Source organism: Pleuronectes platessa, chromosome 20 (assembly GCF_947347685.1).
Source record: "Pleuronectes platessa chromosome 20, fPlePla1.1, whole genome shotgun sequence".
Classification (NCBI taxonomy): domain Eukaryota; kingdom Metazoa; phylum Chordata; class Actinopteri; order Pleuronectiformes; family Pleuronectidae; genus Pleuronectes; species Pleuronectes platessa.
Window position 1 is genome coordinate 1,920,198 of NC_070645.1, and position 19,771 is coordinate 1,939,968.

The window sequence follows — 19,771 nt, forward strand, 5'->3', positions numbered from 1 at the left end:
TATATATAACTATATCTCTATTCCCATATATACAACCTGCAAGAACATCTTTAAGCTAGGGATTCGGGTGGACTACCTCATCCCAGTGAGATTCCAGGACGCATTCTTGTACTGTGGATGTGGAACTCACTACTAAACTAACTATAGCCATTCCAATCATTCAGAGTCTTTTTTTTTTCAGCTTGCCGAGAAGTAATCAGGAGCCTTTCTAGCTCGCTGAGACCTTCTCACTGCTGGTTGTTCCTCTGCCGGAAATGGCTCTGTCAGTTCAACGGCTGTTTCTGCTGCCGTGCCGTCATCATCAGCGCAGAAAGATGTCTCAGGTCCGATTGGTGGTTCCACTAGTGAAGCCTCAGGTAAGGCCTCAGGTTTCCTTGGCGATGGGGAACTTCTGCCACGGACTTGGTCAATGTGTCGTCTCACCACTTGTCCGTTCCCGAGTGTGACATTGCAGGATACGGGACCAGTCTTTTCTGTTACGGCCCCAGGTATCCATGTTGGTCCTGAGCTGTAGTTACGGGTGAAGATTAAGTCTCCTTCCTCAAGCATCCTTGCTCTGGCATGCCTGTCGTGGTAATACTTTTGTCTCTCCTGCTTCCCGCGCACTCTGCCTTGGAAATCTGGGTGTATTAAGTCTAGTGTTGACCTCAACTTCCTACCGCCCAATAACTCAGCTGGGGATTTCCCCGTGGTGGATTGAGGAGTTATACGGTAGCTGAACAGTGCTCGTGCGATTTTGGTTTCAATTGAATCTCCTGTGATCTTCTCAACAAGTGACTTAAAGGTTTGCATTGCCCTCTCCGCTAAGCCATTAGAAGAGGGGTGATATGGTGCCGTAGTGATGTGACGTATCCCATTCTTTTCTATGAATTCTTGGAACTCTTCACTGGTGAAACAACTACCATTATCCGACACCATCACCTCAGGTATGCCGTGTTGACAAAAACTCTGTCTCAGGCACTCAATCGTGAAAGCAGATGTGGACCTACTCACCGCATGCGCTTCAATCCACTTTGAGTATGCGTCCACCTGAATCAGAAACATTTTCTGATTCACCACATTTAGCTGCGTGCCAACCCCTTCATCCTAGTGATGCCTGGGTGGTCTTGGTGAAGCTGTCTCAACAAAGCATTTCGTCCCGGTGGAGGGACAACCACTCGTCCTCCCCACAGTAAACATCCTTCTTGTGTGCTGAGCTCATCCTGACGCCGGGTGTATGGTGTGAATGCCTTATTTTCCACTTCCCTTGGCCACCCTCGCAGGATGTATTCTCGCACTTTAGCCAACACCGGAGCTTTGCCAGTCCATTGCTTTATCTGCTGTGCCTTAACTGGAGGTGTTTTGACATCTTCATACAGCATTACTCTCTCTTCTCCCTCAGAAATGTTCTCCTCTTTCCCTTCCAGTGGCAGTCTGCTCAGAGCGTCCGCGTTTGTGTGGTCTCGGCCTACCTTGTAGACAATGGTGTACTCATACGCTGCCAGTGTGACTGCCCATCTCTGTATCCGGGGCGATGCCATCTGCGGTATTGCTCTCATTTCACTGAATAGTGAGATTCGTGGCTTATGATCTGTCACAATAGTGAATTGTCTCCCGTACAGATATTTATGAAATTTCTTTACCCCAAAAACCACTGCCAGCCCCTCCTTGTCTAGGTGGGAGTAGTTTTTTTTTATTGAGGGTCCTTGACACAAATCCTATCGGTCTGTCCGAGCCATCCACCATTAGATGGGAAAGTACTGCCCCCACCCCATAGGGCGAGGCATCACATGCCAAGATGAGAGGTTTGTTTCCATCATAATGCACTAACACCCTACAGGATTGCAGCAGCTCTTTTGACTCCTCAAATGCCTTCTGCTGCCTTGAACCCCATGACCATTTTTCCTCTTTCTTTAACAGTGTGTGTAGCGGGGCCAGCAGCGTGGAGAGTTTTGGTAGGAATCTGTGGTAATAATTTAAGAACCCCAGGTAAGCTTTCAACTCACTGACATTTTGTGGTTGAGGGGCTCCAGCGACAGCCTTCATCTTGTCTGTCAGCGGACGCAACCCGCTGGCATTTATTTTATGTCCAAGAAACGCCACCTCTTTCTCCATGAACTCACACTTGCTTCTTTTTAGCCTAAGGCCGCTGTTCTCCAGTCTACGGAGTACTTCCTCTAGGTGTTCCAGGTGTTTTTGGTCATTGGGTCCTGAGATCAGAATGTCATCTAAGTAGATGGCCACCCAGGATGCCCTCCATGGTTCTTTGGAAAATCCCAGGACTTGACGCTACCCCAAATGGTAAGCGGGTGTAGGTAAACAGGCCTTTGTGTGTGTTGACAGTGACATACTTCCTAGATTCTTCCTCCAGGACCACCTGCTGATAGGCATGACTCATGTCTAATTTGGTGAAGTGTTGTCCCCCATTCAGCTGTGCAAACAGGTCCTCCACCCTAGGAATTGGATACTGATCCAGCCACGATGCTCGATTTACTGTGAGTTTATAATCCCCACATATTCGAATTGACCCGTCCGGCTTCCTGACTGGGACAATGGGCGCTGCCCACTCTGCATACTGCACTGGCTCTATGATCTTGTCATCTTGCAGCCTCTGTAGCTCTCTCTCTACTAGTGGCTTTACAGCATATGGCACCGGCCGTGGTTTGCAGAATCTTGGCTGAGCCTCCCTGTCTACATTAATCTTTGCTTTAACATTTTTAAGTTGTCCCAGCCCTTCCTTAAACTCTTCAGTATGTCTCCTGAGTATCTCTTCCAGATGAAATGGAGGTGCTGAATCCACCTTGTTTACCAACTGATCTGCCAGGCCCAGCTCCCTTAGCCAACTTCGCTATATATGTTAAACGTATAGAAACACTGACTATTATCATAAATAACTACACATAGTGCTGACTTGCAGTTTCCAGGTTAGCAGTCCTGCACAGATACTGGATCCGACTAAGGGAAAGCTAGGGTTTTTCTGTAATGAAAACTATTCTCTTCTCCCAAAGTCATATGACATCTGAACCCACACTCAAAGTTATTGGACGATTGACGTTAAATGAGGCACTGGATTAAGAATAAACTGAAGCCGCTTTCAGACATGCACTGAATTCATCCAGAAATTTGTCAGATCTGAATGTCAGATCTGAATGTCAGAAAGCAAATGTTTGAATCAGTTTCTGACTTTCTACCAGCCACCAAGCAAAATTATCCCAGAAACGTTCAACTGACCCCATGTGAGTATACAGCATGAACATGACTGTAAACATAAAACAAACACAGTGTATTGAAGTGAATGTTTGAGTTAATGTGACTTTGAGTGGTTCATAAGAAATTGTATCAAACCATTTACCGATTAATTGTAATATGTATAAATTGTAGGGTGTGTACCTGAAAACCTTCCTCTAAGTGTGTATTGTTTAGATGAGAACTGACTTTAAGGCAGCTTCATATCATAGCCTCTGTAGATCCAGTGTGTGACTTTGCATGCATCTTTTTAAGCAATGATTTCTGAATGTAGTTATTGCACATCATTCCTCTTAATTAATTATTAATTATTAATAATCAGTGCCTTAGGCTGTGTGAAGTTTGCTGTGTTCCTGGACAGTATTTGAACATAGATAATATATTACATCTTGTACTTCTCCATTACAAACACAACGATGAAGAATGGATAAATACTTGAAACGGATGCGTTGCAGAGTGACATAATTTACAAATACGAGGATGAAACATCACATCCAAACAGATGGGGAAGCAGATGGGAGAAAGAACAGATGTGTGTAACACATGACATCACTGACCATCTCAAGGCGAAAGATTGCGTTTCTGAGTTTACTGTCATGACATACAGGGCCTTGCATAAGTATTCACCCCCCTTGGACTTTTTCCCATTATGTACTGTTACTAACTGGAATTCAAATAGACTTAAATAAACTTTTTCCCGTTTGATCAACAAAACATGCATACTACTTTGGAGGTGCAAAATAAATTTTATTGTGACAAACAATAATGAGAACAAAAAAGTTGACATCTGTTGGGTGCATAAGTATTCACCCCCCTGTGTCAATACTTTGTAGAACCCCCTTTCGCTGCAATTACAGCTGCAAGTCTTTTGGGGTATGTCTCTACCAGCTTTGCACATCTAGAGATGCAAAGGTTTGTCCATTCTTCTTGGCAAAAAAGATGAAGCTCAGTCAGATTGGATGGAGACCGTCTGTGAACCGCAATCTTCAAGTCTTGCCATAGATTCTCTATTGGATTGAGGTCTGGGCTTTGACTGGGCCATTTTAAGACATTAACATTCTTTAATCCAAACTGCTCTGGCTGTATGTTTAGGGTCATTGTCCTGCTGGAAGATGAACCTCTGCCCCAGTCTCAAGTCTTTTGCAGACTGCATCAGATTTTTTTCAAGGATTTCCCTGTATTTGGCTCCATCCATCTTTCCCTCTATTCTGACCAGTTTCCCTGTACCTGCTGAAGAGAAGCATCCCCACAGCATGATGCTACCACCACCATGTTTCACTGTTGGGATGGTGTGCTCAGGGTGATGGGCAGTGTTGGGTTTTCGCCACACATAGCGTTTTGCATTGAGGCCAAAAAGTTCAATTTTGGTCTCATCTGACCAGAGCACCTTCTTCCACATGTTTGCTGTGTCTCCCACATGGCTTCTGGCAAACTCCAAACGGGATTTTTTATGGATCCCTTTCAACAATGGCTTTCTTCTTGCCACTCTTCCATAAAGGCCAGATTTGTGGAGTAGACGACTAATAGTTGTCATGTGGACAGATTCTCCCACCTCAGCTGTGGATCTCTGCAACTCCTCCAGAGTAACCATGGGCCTCCTGGTTGCTTTTCTGATTAATTTTCTCCTTGTCCGACTCTTCAGTTTGGGTGGACGGCCTCCTCTTGGTAGGTTTGCGGTTGTGCCATATTCTTTCCATTTTCTTATGATGGATTTTATGGTGCTCAGAGAGATGTTCAAAGCTCTGGATATTTTTTAATAACCTAACCCTGCTTCATATTTCTCCACAACTTTATCCCTGACCTGTTTGGTGAGCTCCTTGGTCTTCATGATGCTGTTTGTCCAGTAATGATCTCCAACAAACTCTGAGTCTGTCACGGAACAGGTGTATTTATACTGAGATTAAATTGCAGACAGGTGGACCCTATTTACTAATTATGTGACTTGCAAATGTGACTTGTGAATGCAATTGGTCGCACCAGATCTTTGTTAGGGGTTTCACAGTAAAGGGGGTGAATACATATGCACTCAACACTTTTCAGATTTTTATTTGTAAATAATTGTGAAATCCATGTAATATTTCCCCCCACTTCCAAATGATGCACTATTTTGTGTTGGTCCATTACATAAACTCACGATGAAATAAATTTTAATCTGTGGTTATACCATGACAAAATGTAGAAAAGTCCAAAGGGGGTGAATACTTATGCAAGGCACTGTATGTGTGCAGTGAATATATGGGTCACATATTCTAGAAGATTTGATTAAAGGTTAATCAAGAATAATAAGACAAAATATGTGTGTGGTCCAAAATTGCCTAGTGGGCCAGTATTCACACGTGCCACGTCTCATCTGCATGCTTGACCTTTGTGTGTTTCTGTGTTTGTGTGTCCGAATGTGTGCATTCATGCAAATCACTATGTACTCTTGCGCACGCTTGTTGCCAGATTTTACTTCTGCTGGAGAGCAGCGCAGATCATGTGAGCCCGGCCATGTCGCATCTCTACTCCCCTCTCACTCAGGCCTGACGTTGTTTTGCATAATGACTCACAGGGCTGCGCTATTTCAGAAAGATTTAAATTTAGAACACAGCCGAGGGTCGTGGTGCACTCACACACTCAACATCAGCTGTGTGCTATTTACCTTTATGCATTTTAAGGCTTTGCTTATTGAACTTTAGATTTGGGATGTTCATGCACAGCCCCATCTGTCAGTGACATTATGTAAAAGAGTTAACGTAACACGAACATTCACAGAGACGTGAGGCCAGCCCCTCGGGAAAACACATCAGTTAGTTTCAAGTTAAAAAGTGCACCAGTTCTATTAGTAAAGACTTTTTCTCTTCAAAAGCACTGCCTCCATGTTAATCGTCACACAAATCGTTCTCAAGTTTTCATAAGTGAGCCGTTTATTGTGGACAGAATTTGTGAAAACTAATATTCAGACCACACATACTACTTAACTATATTGTCTGTTGAGATGGATCGATTAGGTGATCATTGATTTGCCAAGAGATAGCTAGACATTAGTTGGACACCAAAGAATCACAAATGACTGTTTGACACCCTTTCATGAACTAGGTGTCATGTGATTCCTTCCCAGTCAGTAGAAAGAGGGTAAGTCTGCATGTATGCCACAAACATATGTGTGTAGACTGTGATGTCACACTCCAGTGCAGTATTCCTAAAAATGAAGTCTGTCATTAAAATGTGCACCAGTGCCAATGCCGACAGAAGTAGTGAGCAAGAGTCCATGTTTTGTAAGTGGACTTTTAAATGGGAAACGGTCTGACTACTCAAAACACATATTAAACATTTAAAATATTTTAAATAACAATTTGGATATAATTCAATTGAGGCCCATGTTGTTCATAATCAAACTCCTCATGTAAAGTTTGTAGCATCATAGGCTAAGGTTAGCAGTTGGTAAAGGCTGGAAAGAATTTGCCAATCAAAGGAAGTGTAGATGTGCTTCTTCTCTCTTTCTGATTTGACAGTTTGTCTTCATCTGTCTGGATTGTCATGGACTGATTTGCTAGTCAGCTCAGGTGACAAGGTCAAATTTGTGCTTGTAACTTGTACATTAACTTCATTGTCACATATTTAGATAAGAAATTTCACCATTGAAAATTCCTTGAAAATATATTCTAAAATAAAACCTTAGATATGTCCTTATGATATTTCTATCTATTCATCTGTGCACAATCAGCCTCTTCAATGTTTTCCTCCATCTTCCTTTGTTATCATTTATACCCCATTATAAATTAATCGATACCATGCCTCACATTATTCCAAAAAAACAAACATATAACTCCAACCTCTCGTGCTAGAACTTTAGGTGGAATCAATCAGTTAAATCAATCATTGACATAGAGCATTGATATTTGGGACCTGGGACCTTTTCTTTTCAAGTGCACTGCCTGATCTAATGCTCTGGACCTACTTGAGTGAGTCCTCCTCAAACAGGCCTGTGATTTACGGTAACTTTATATTGTATGCCTGCTGGATGTTTCGTGCCGAGCTTTGAATATAGTTTATGGTGCTGAGGGCTGAAATGTTAGAACATTTTGCATTCATCCAACCTGGTTTATCTGCACGAACCTGTCGATTGTCGATGATTAACCGCATTCTCTTTTATTGCAATGCTATATTTTTCAAAACCATAAATTGAATTTGCGATATTTCTTTTCGTTCATTAATAAGTTTTAATGATCTACTGAACTGGTATTTTTTGATACATCGCTTCTTGCTTATTTCATAGGTCTGTCTTCAGACCCAAATTCACAACTTTTCAAAATAGAAGCTGTGTATATCAGCAGTGAAAAAAAACAAAGGTATTGCTTTTATTTTGTCTACAAATAGCTAGAGAGTAAGGTTCTATGAACATTGCCATGACAGAGATCAGCACTCACGACACTCATGAATATCTGTGTCTCAGTGTCTATTGCAATATATAAAAATACTAAAAGGATGTGGTAGGACTTTCGGCCTATAAGCTACCAACTGTTGTCCTGTGCTGATTATTTGAGGACCAAGAAGAAGACATTTTCAACTCAGTCTGCAGACTTCATGTCAGCCTGTTAGCACGCTGCTGCCCCACCCCCACTGACTGAAGGTGCTGTTCATCTGTTCATTCAACGTTTAATAATACAGTGGAAATGTACACACACACGCACATACACACACACACACTCTCCGCTGCTCACTTTTCTCTCTCTTTTTTTTGCTAACTCGCGTACACACCAACGTAATGATCAATATCTTTCTTCATGGCTGTGCGCATTCAGCTCGACTCTCACACAAACAGTGTGATTTGTAAATACACATACAACTTGACATACACATGTTAAGTGTGAAGCCGATAAAATGACGGAATGTCAAGGTATACAAGTCCCAGACAGACAGAGATTGCTGGAATTAGTAGAAATATATCAAGAATTTATCACTGAGCAGCTCGTGAGTGACAGGCATTTTTTGGCTGCTTGATGTTTAAGTCACTGCTCTACCTCTCCACTTTCTTTTTTGTTGCAACTGCAAAAATAATTGGGCTCATATCAGTACTCAAAGACTAAGTTCTGTAATGATTCCCACTGGCAAAGCTTTTCGGCAGTTTTAACTGTGAACAGGAAAATGGCTGTTCTCATGATGGTGCTGTTGTGAACCACATATGCTGGCACACTACAAAAGAGCTGTAAAGACTCTACAATGATTCTAAAATATCATAAAGATCTTAGACCCTGGTTTCATTTGCAGTTGAAAAAAGTATTTGTAGGATGTTACATATTGATCAAATGTACCTTCTGAAAAAATTTAAAAACTATGGGTTTTATTTAGGAACATTATGGGACATCTTCTTACCCATTGTACATTGTTTATTTATTACTGTGGGTTTGTTGTGCTTATTGCATCAACACAATTTAAGGTAGGAATATCATATCTAAGCACAAAGCAAACAAACAAACAAAAAAAAGGCATTGCAAGTGTAGATCTTAGAACTCTTTCATGTCTGCAGTTTGCTTCAGTTGGACCAAGTGCAGCATGAAACAGAAAAGTAGTGAAACTGTCTCTTAAAACACTAAATGACATATTTACTCGGTAACCATATTTTCAAAATATAATAGAAGTTTAATCAACCAGAATTGTCTGAGCAATTTCTTGTTGAAGTGTAGAGTGAAACCGTTTTAGTATTTTGAGTCAAATGCCAGTAATAATCAGTAATTTATAATGAAAAAATTGTATGGGAAAATTTTTGTCCATCTTTCTTTTAGAATTCATATAAGATCTTTTAAATTGTGTGAGGCTGATTCACATATTTATTGAGTGATTCAGAGAGGTACACAGAAAGTGTTGCTGTTGTTTGAACATTACAATTAACATGTATTTTGTTAATCCTACCTTCCTGCTTCCTTCCTGTGTGTGTGTGTGTGCGTGTGCGTGTGCGTGTGTGTGTGTGTGTGTGTGCGTGTGTGTGTGTGTGTTTGTGCTCCCAGATAGCGCACCCGTCCGGGGGCTCCGCCCCCCGCTCACTCACTCAGAGAGACTCAGTGATATCAGAGCTCGTTTACGTGAAGCAGCCCCTCAGTGACTGACTGCTTCTTAACTATGGAAACAGTGAAAAGACAGAGTTTCTCTGGTCCCAGCTGCTCAGAGATCAGCCCCATCAGCTTCTTGATCAGAGCAGAAGCTGCAGTTGGTTTCAACCGAGCTTCAGTATCTGTGTTCGCCTCCAGTCTGACCTGCTCTCGCTTTTTGTTTTAATATTACACCAACTAAAATATATATTTTTAAGCTATTAGACTGCAGCTATATGTTTTTTTATTTATTTCAAAATAGGGTACTAAATAGCCCTACAAAGTTCTGTGTTTAATTTATTTCAAGGTAGGCCGACACTTACGGCCTACCTTAAGTGTCGGCTTGCTTGTTATTTTGTTGCTTGTCTGTTTGAGTAGCTGGCTGACTGCTATGTTCACAGCAAACTTGAAGAAAAGACAATATTAAGCCATGGTTTAACTGCACTATAGGCTGGGTCCTTGTTTACGTGAAATGTGCACTTTATAATTTTATTTTGTACCGCCCTGTTTGGCAATGTTGTTTTTCAATAAAATAAAAGATTTGCATAAAGCAAGCGAATCCACTTTTCCATGTTGATAAGAGCATTAAAATGAAAAAAAAATTATGGAAAAAAAAGGACATTTTGAATAGATAAAAATTTGCGATTAATTGTGATTAATTTTGAGTTAACTATGACATAAATGCAATTAATCATGATTAAATATTTTAATCGTTTGACAGTACTAATATATTATTATATATATATATATGTAGGAAAAGAATAAAGAAAAAGAAAACACGACAAGCCTCAGTCCTCCTGGGTGTGGGCGATGTTACAGAATCCTTAGCACCAGCCTCCACTCTGGGTAAGAGCGACGTGTTGGTGTGGAATCCTCTCCACTCAGTGCTCCATCTGTCAGGATGGGGTGAATGATCGTACGAAAACAGTATAACAGTGTTTCAGCCTGACTTCAGATTAAATGACTAACGTATACAAACAGCTCTTCTGACCAGTTCTGTCCGTGTTGAAATTCCAACTCAATCTTTTTCATGATTGACTGTGATCTGAGTCCTAAACATCCTGTCTTTTCCTGTCACATGTTGTCTTCAACCCTCTGATTCGTGCTGTGAGGTGTCTGCCTTTGTCATGTTTGAGCCTGGAAAACTGTGATAACTTTGAGGCGGACTGGGGTGTGTATCACGCTGCAGTGTTGTGGCAATGCTGGCAACAGATCAAAGTAGAGGTGCATTGCTTCAGCCCTGCTCACTCTCAAACAAACACACACACACAAACACATACCTACAAACACACACACACACACACACACACACACACAGAGCACAAGAGTAAAGCTACAGTGGCTCTGCAGCCGATAGTGACTCTGTTTGAAGCAAGCAAACTGAGTTAGATTCATGCCCTAATAAGCAATTTTCGTTTTTCCCTATCTGTGTTCCCAAAATCACTTGGGATGAGAGAGTTAGCTAGCAAGTTTAAGCAGTCCATAACATGAGAAATGCCCAAACTTCAACATTTGTGACATTTGTGTAGAACTTGGACAGCCTTGGAACCATGCGTGGCGACTGAATCACACGATGCTTGACAAAATCAATTTGATTCTTGTTAGGAAACTGACCTGTCAGAATCTGGAGGCTCACACCGCTCCTCTGTGGCTGATTAGGCCTGGGAAGCGAATGACTGAAACAGTGTCATTTACATTTTTTTTCGATTGCATAAACACTAAAATCAAAAGTATTACACAATTATCAAAACCAGACACTCAAGGAGCAAAACATGGACCCAGTTCTGCACCAAAATAAGCACAATGTCAGCTTCACACTTTTTGCAAAACAATACACACAGTGATCTGCAAAACATTAAACACACTTGTATACATTACATACAGAAGTATATCAAGATGTCACTTCCTTGCAATTCCTAAGCACTGACTGTCAAATGACGACCCCTATGGGCCAATTGGTTCAACACAGCCATCAGGTCTATAAACACATGATTGCTTAATTTTAGACGCACCAATCAGGTTTAAGCACTATACAAATGCAGCAGCATTCAACTGTTTTCAACCAAAATGGAACTTGTGCTAAAAAAAAGAAGAAGAGTGAGGGTGAGAGGGGGAATCCACGGAGGAGGAGAAGGCTGCGGCATTAGTAATGATGTTGTGTGTGATGTTGCATACTGCACATGTAACCTTTATAAGGTAAATTTACTGTATTCCAGACCTATGCTGAACTTCACAATCTTTTCTTTCACTGTGTTTCTGAGAGTTTTACAGATGGATGCTGAGGAAATCCTGTATAAATTCATATACATAGATGAGGCAGGGTTCAAGGAGAGGCAGAAATATCATTGGCCACGGGGCTATAATCAATGTTCCAGGGCAACGAGGGGGTAACATCATCCTTTGCGCTGCCACTACACAGAATGGGGTCCTCCTCTGTCACGCCAATATGGGCCCTTACAACACACCTCACATTGTCACATTTTTGTGCCGATTGCACATTATCGTCACAGCAGTGAACTTCATGCACCAGATGCAATACGTTGTCATCTGTGACAATGTGTCATTCCACCACTCTGCTCTGGTCCAGAACTGGTTTCAACAACATCCACAGTTTACAGTACTATACCTTCCACCATACTCTCCATTTCTAAACCCAATCAAAGAGTTTTTCTTGGCATGGCAGTGGAGGCTTTATGATCTCTGGCCCCAGGCTCAGGTACCCCTCATTGAAACCTGTACTGGATACAGAATGTTGTGATTGTCTGATATTTGTTGATATTTAGCAAAGTTAGTGTATCGTTTTTACAAGAGTGTTTCATTTTGCAAATGATCTGAGGTGTTCTGCTGATTGGGTGTTTGGTTGTGCTGATTGGGTGTAGTGTTTTGAAACACCGGGCCCTGTTTTGAAAATCGTGCTTAAGCAATCGAGAAAAACTGTAAAACAAGAACTTCTGTGAAAGAAGAGACGCACCTCCCTCAGTAGTGAGAGTGCCTCGCTGCCTGTTTCCATGAATCTCTTTCAGCTTCAAAGCCTGGGCTGAATTAGTTTGCAGCAGCACAAACACTTGACAGTGACGAGAAAAGCTGCTGTTGTTGCCCCAGCAAATAATGCATCCTGGAAGAGTGTGTCTTTGTGGCAACGTGAACACCTCTCAGAGTGTGCGAGAGAGTTGTGTGACTAAGCATGGGATTGGTAATTTAGTGTGACAGAGGGCTGGGCTCTTGTAGGAGGCAAGTCATTTTTCCTATTAAAGGCTTTCAATCACTGAGACGTAAAGCCTGACCGGTTTAGTTAAGAACAGAATGACAGGATGTTGGCAACTAGGTGACATGTGTGTTTGGTTTGGGAGAGCAGCATATATTTATATTTTTCTCTCTATAGACAGTGTCACATATTGTGAGGAGCAGCAAGTCTCTCCTGTGGGCTAGACAGACTGTGTGCGGTGTTAGAGGGAAAAATTTACACAGAAAATACAAGTAGGTTAAATGATTTAAAGGCCGAATTATAGTCCTGCGACTGCAACCGTGGAAGGCCACGCAGTTGCATCGACGGACTCGTTTTGGTTTATGCTTCTCTAACGTGTTGCGCGCGTTGCAACGCAATTCACCGCCAGAACACTAGGCGGAGTAACGTTGTTTGTCGAAGACAAAACACACAATGAAGAGACGTCTTCTTCTTCGTTGACTGTTTATTTAGATCGCCACTCCGGCTCCTCATAGCCTATTTCTGGCGGACAAATCGGCCAGTCAGTGACGGGTTATACAAGTGGTCATACTTTTTGATCCAAGTGCTCTTCTATTTGGTCAATATTCGTTCTTCTAAATCTTCCGTGATTTCTGCGTGCGTGCGTACAACCCGACTATAAAGGCCAATTTATGCTTCTCGTTTTGACTGACACGGACAGATAGGACCGACTTCTTTGCCGTGGAACGCCCTCTCCGGGGCTCTCCGGGGCTCCACGGAGAGCTTTTCGGACAGCTCTGATTTTTCTCAAGGCCAATTTATGCTTCTCCGTTTTGACGGACAGATAGGACCGCCTTCATTGCCGTAGAACACCCTCTCCGGGCCTCTCCGGGGCTCCACGGAGAGCTTTTCGGACAGCTCTGATTTATCTAACTACACGTCGGCATGGCGGAGAGCCCACGGATAGCCCTTGGCTGTGATTGGTCCGCTAACGCCAGCATTTCGGGACCTCAATCTTCCTGTTCCATTCCCTAAACCACAATAAACAAAAATCACAACTACGACTATGATTAATGTGACAAGTTAGTTAAGCGGCGTTGTCCGGCTGACAGTGGCTTGTTAGAGCACTTACGGCATGTGTGTACGGTCAAATACGGTTATAACGAATTTCATTACGGGGCTAGCGGGCTAGCCACCATGCTAATTGCGGTGGGAACAGCGCAAAAACCCACTGACTTTAATCCCACGGCTGTCATGACACTGTTTTTCAAACACTGTCAGGTTAGAAGCAAACACTTGGTAGTAGTTAGTATCGGGTGTCCGTGCTGACTGTGTGTGGAAGCTGGGGGGGGGAAGCTAGCTGCCTCTGTGTAGCTTCAAGCTGTTGCAGCTGTTGAATTAGCAACGCAGTTTGGAAACAAGACCGGGGTACCGCTGCGCTAAGACATGATAACATAAGCATTTTGACCCGCTGGGTGTCACTTTATTTCAGCAAAAACTGTCGCGTCATCAACATCCTTTTTCTGTTAGTTGCCATCGTTCACTGTGTGTGAGGAGCCGGGGGGACGTAAATAAACCAGCGTGGACTTCTTCTATATACCTCATGAGGTAGGCTTCTCTCAGCTCGACTTCCGTTGCTTCAACTACTGTTCTGGCGGTGAATTGTTTTCACAACAAAAAGACTCGTAGAACTATAAATCAAAAAGTGTCCGTCCGCTCCGTCCGTCCGTCAGTCTGTAACGGACTCGGAGAAGCATATATCGGCCTTAACTACACGTCGGCATGGCGGAGAGCCCACGGATAGCCCTTGGCTCTGATTGGTCCGCTAACGCCAGCATTTCGGGACCTCAAACTTCCTGTTCCATTCTCTGAATCACAATAAACCTAAATCACAACTACGACTCTATGATTAATGTGACAAGTGTGTTAAGCCAGCGGCGTTGGCCGGCTGACGGTGGCTGGTTAGAGCACTTACGGCATGTGTGTACGGTCACATACGGTTATAACGAACTTTCATAACGGGGCTAGCGGGCTAGCCACCATGCTAACTGCGATAGGAACAGCGCAAAAACCCGCTGACTTTAATCCCACGGCTGTCATGACACTGTTTCTCAAACACCGTCAGGTTAGAAGCAAACACTTGGTAGTAGTTAGTATCGGGTGTCCGTGCTGACTGTGTGTGGAAGCTGGGGGGAAGCTAGCTGCCTCCGTGTAGCTTCAAGCTGTTGCAGCTGTTGAATTAGCAACACAGTTTGGAAACAAGACCGGGTACAGCTGCGCTAAGACACGATAACATAAGCATTATGACCCGCTGGGTGTCACTTTATTTCAGCAAAAACTGTTGCGTCATAAACAGCCTTTTTCTGTTAGTTGCCATCGCTCACTGTGTGTGAGGAGCCGGGAGGACGTAAATAAACCAGCGTGGACTTCTTCTATATACCTCATGAGGTAGGCTTCTCTAAGCTCGACTTCCATTGCGCCAACTACTGTTCTGGCGGTGAATTGTTTTCACAACAAAAAGGCTCGTAGAACTATAAATCAAAAGGCATATATCGGCCTTAATTCGGCCTCAAACCAAAACGAGTCCGTCGATGCAACTGCGTGGCCTTCCGCGGTTGCAGTCGCAGGACTATAATTCGATCCTAAGTCCTAGCCATTTGGAAAGTTGTCCAAGTTCAGCTGGAATCGGCTCCTGCCCCCCTGCGACCCTAAACAGATAAGTGGTATACAAAATGGTTGGGTGGATGGTAATAGAGGGAACCTCCACATGATTAACTCATTGTTTAAATATCAAGAACAAATATATGGCCCGAAAAACACACTCCCCCTCATATTTTCTCAAGTAATAAAGCGAATTATATTGATACAAAATTATTTTCCATCATATGATCTGATAAGTGACATCATAAAGAATGAAGTCAAAAAATGACGACATTGCATAGTTCCTGATATTCTTTTTAAATTGACAGAGAAATTGATTAAAGGAGACACAGTCTAGCTGACACACAAACACACAACATATTTTTAGCATTGAGATTGTGAGAAAGAGCTTTTTTGTCATAAAAGGGAAGGACTTCAACAGAGGTTGTAGCTTGTGGAAGTTCCTTGTAGACAAGCAGGCAAACTTTTGATGTCTTATAATTATGAATTGTTCAAAAAGCTCCATTTCAAGTCCTGGTTCATATTTTTGGGGTAATTGTGCTTATAAGTGTTAAGTTTCATTTGCAACTTGTTTTCAATAGATGCTGCATGGGTAAAATTATTGTAGCTGTCATATACTCTTGAAAGTGTATAAAATTATTTGATGGGCATTTTCAAACTGTCTTTTTGTGTTTTTTTTGTGGTATGTGGCAGCAGTCTGTTGTTGACAGATAATTTCGGCCCTTGCTCACTTTCCACAGTAGTGTTGTCAGTAAATGCTTTGGACTGAGGACTTATTTCCATAATGGCAGCACAACACAAGCGCTAAGGAAACACTTTTAGTTCTAACAGACATTATAAATAGACTCAAAGTTTCTCAGTTGACCATCAATATTAAGGGCTGTTGAGGCAAATGAAAAAAGAACCCTTTCATTGAGAGAATGTGAAATATATGTGGGATTATAGACAGTGGAAGATTCTAGTGTTGGGACAGCTAACACAGCTCCTTTTTTTTTAATTCATAATAAAACAATAATTCACCTTTTGATGGGAACACATGAGTCGATCCTCTTAGCATCTTCTTTTTTTCTCAGGAGTCTACACCTTTGGCCTCTTCACCGTTGACATCTTTGTCAATGCAGGCCAGGTAGTGACAGGCAACCTCGCCCCCTACTTCCTGACGATCTGTAAGCCAAACTACACAGCACTGGGCTGCCAGCAGGCTATGCGCTACATCAGCCACCAGGAGGCCTGCACAGGAAACCAGGACGACATCCTACGAGCCCGTAAAACCTTCCCATCCAAGGAGGCCGCGCTCAGTGTGTACGCTGCACTCTACCTGGCTGTAAGTGACTCTGCTCTTCTTCTACATATATACTGTAGGTTCGAATAAAGGAAATCTTACTCACAGTGATTTGTTGAAAACCAAAACATTATGGGTTCATCGTTTCTCCCATACCTTTGGACCACACATATATACTGTACTTGTAGGTACAAGGTAACTAGAAGGTAGGGAATATGAGAGTAACAATCTCGGAACTATACCTTAAAAGATGAGCATTTTTTACTACTAAAGAATAACTGTTCCCATTTTAGGTACCTGCTGGTTAAAATATCAATTCCTTCCAAATACAAGTTTGTTGCTTTGTAGAAGTACGTGCCACTTAATTGAAAAATACCCATATTCTCAGTTTTCTTCTCTTTTTTTTCCCAAATATCCCCCCTTATTGTGAGATGGACCTCTATGCCTGTATTTAAAGCCCTAACATTCACGCTGCATTGACAAAAACTAAGCCATGAACTCCAAGGTGCTGCCTGTAAGCCTCAGGTGTAAACGTGTGGTGCAGATCATGGGTATGACTCTGTTTCTAGAGTTTGAGTGTTCCGAGGATTGGGGTTGCCACGGGAGCCAGTGTTAGCAGTGTTACACAGTGTTCAGACACACACTAGTTACATAACATGCCCACCAGCCCCACTGTCTGCTTGATGTTTTTGTAGGCATAAACCTATTTGGTTCATTTTCATGTACCCGCGTTAACGGCAACACATAAAATAAAAAGTCAAATTTGTGAAACACGTCAAAGATAATCACAGAAACTTCTATTTGCCCCAAAAAAACCCTGCTATCCTTAATCAGTCAATCTTCAAATTCTGTCAAATGAAGTTGGAGGTAACATTCTAATTCACACACACACAAACAAACCTTCAATTGAGGTTGCCTGCATCCAAATCTTACGTTACAGATCAAAGTGAGTCAAAACTTTTCTTGTCTGGTGTGATAATTAATACCAGCGTTGTCATGACTTTATTATCCAGTGGGACAATTTTCACAACATGGCATCCCCACCCAGGAGCCCAGTGGCCTCAATAATTTGGAAATGGAAGAACTTCTGAACCAGAAGGAGTGGACTTGTAGATCCATCCAGATCTTCAGATGTTCTCTGCAGAGACTCGAGAGTCCTTTGTGGAATTTTAACTAACTGTTCACATCACACTTTGACCAAAAATCCATCATGCTTGTAAGTTTGATCACGCAGAGAGCAGAGCAGCAGCAGATATCTTCTGAAAGCACACAAATCAAACATTTCCAGAAAGGCTCTTTATTCTTGCCTATGGTCTTATTGCTTTGAATTTGAATCAGTGACTCCCTGCATGATGGGGGGAGCAGATTGCTTCCGTTATCTAGGTCATTTAGCAAAGGCCATTGTGTGTGTAAGCTCTGCATTGAGGGCATACATGCAGTTTGCACACATAGAATCGCATACACACAGAGCAATGACACACACACACACACACTCAGAGAGAGGCACATATGGACAAAGAAGATGAAGATTACCCCTCTTCGAACTCGGAGAGGGGTAATCGGTCCTAACAGCAATTCCAGGAACGTACATTTGCTGAACCCGAGGATTTATCGAAATGAGGTTGTAATTACTCCATTCAAATGGGAATGTAGCAGTAATGTGGAGACTCAAAATTAGAAGATTGCTTATTAGAAGATTTTGGCCTGAATGGAGGCTGTAAGGTTGTGTCATGTTCTAACTTCACCAAGAGCAGGTATAAATCATCGGGGCCAAAACAATGACCCTGCATGACAGTTAAGTTTTGCAGCACATTTCGCAGCACATTTAAGACAGACAGACTGACATCAGCGTTTTTACCCCATTCCTAAAATGACAATAAATAGATCTAATAATTTCAGAAATATTTGTTTGTCTTTCTGGTTATGTGTTTATCTCTGGCCTGCATATCTCAAGAACTGTTAACCTTAATGGCTTCACACAGGAAGTTGAGTGTCGACTTAAGTGCGATTTGGACAGGTGAGTGTGTTCAATGTTAGTAAACTTTGAATAAACAGGTGAACAGCACTCTGTTGCAGCAGTGACTGGGACTCATCAACGTATGTGATGACAACAGCATGACAACGGATTTTCCAGTTGGAGTATCTGTCGAGCTTCACCAATTAACAGATGAACTGCAGCAGCAGTTTCATGGTTATGTGCACTTTACTTGCTGCGGCTCAATTACTGCAGGTCACCTTTACAGTTACAGAAAGAAGGCTGCAACCAGCATCAGCACAGGCCAAGCAAACAGCCTAGTCCAAGCAGCCATATTTAGATAGATATATAGATACTTTATTTTAATATTGATCTTAAAAGACAAACATGTCAGCATTCCCCAAAACGTGTGTGTACGTGTGTGTACGCGTGTGTGTGTGTGTGTGTGTGTGTGTGTGTGTGTGTGTGTGTGTGTGTGAGAGGAACATGTTTCACATTAGGCGTTCAATCCAGCTGTGATGGTCTAAGCTTGTTTTGTTGTCCCCGGCTCTAGTTAGTTTGTTACCATGGTATTTCTACTCAGAGCTAGCACTGCTGCTCTATGACATCATCTCTTAACATAATCTTTTTTTGAAGGCCTCTCAGATTTTGTCTGTATGCTGCTATCACTATTCAGCTTTTCCTTTTATTATTAAAAATGAGCCAGAAACATATCATCATGTGCACACCAGGCAAGATGAGACAGTCGTGAATGCATTTTCAAGCATCTGCAAGAAAGTTTATATTCACAGCGTTACATAAACAAACTCCGTGCTGGTGAAATATCATGAGCAAAGTTCCAAAATGTGTGCTCCAGCATCACAAGCTAAACAGCAGCCCTGGCTCACGCAGTGTTTTTGCTTATTATAAAATTCTACATAAAGATATTGAATAGCAATAACAAAGTGCACATGTATCCCTACATCCACTTTAAACCTCACAAAGTAAAGCACATGCAGTTGTAAAATAAAGTTAAATTCTTGCTAAAGCAAAAAACATTTTCTTTAAGATGTACAATATCTACAATATTCTCAATGCCTTGTTCATCATTTAGAACAAAAAACACAATAACATACATGTATCAGTCTATCTCTGGCTGAACTCCGCTTATTTTTTGTTGACTCCCTGCTAACATGAATGCTATAAATTTATGTTATTGATAGTTATGGGTGCGGTATAAGGCTACAATAAATGCGTACATCCAACATGTCAGAGTTTTACCTCTCTGAATGGCTTCTTTTTAAAAAACAACGTTATATCTTGCTAAGAGATCTGTGTCAAAATTAACTGTAAAAAGCTCTGCGTGAAATCTCTCTTTATATCAGCCTAAGTATATT

The 19,771-nt window shown here is 42.0% G+C and overlaps 1 protein-coding gene across 3 annotated transcripts in view; it reads left to right on the forward strand.

Moving 5' to 3' along the window:
• Window positions 1-19,771, forward strand: part of LOC128425959 (phospholipid phosphatase-related protein type 5) — a 132,800-nt gene that overhangs the window by 72,593 nt on the left and 40,436 nt on the right. For 2 of the 3 annotated variants that reach the window (XR_008333206.1, XR_008333205.1), the window contains one exon: window positions 1,900-2,142. Coding sequence is in view for 1 of the 3 variants with exons in the window: in XM_053412794.1 (XP_053268769.1) it covers window positions 16,212-16,462 (251 nt within the window). In the remaining 2 variants the exon portion in view is untranslated. Of the gene's footprint in view, window positions 1-1,899; window positions 2,143-16,211; window positions 16,463-19,771 lie in introns of those variants that run through there. The other variant, XM_053412794.1, reaches the window with a different exon arrangement.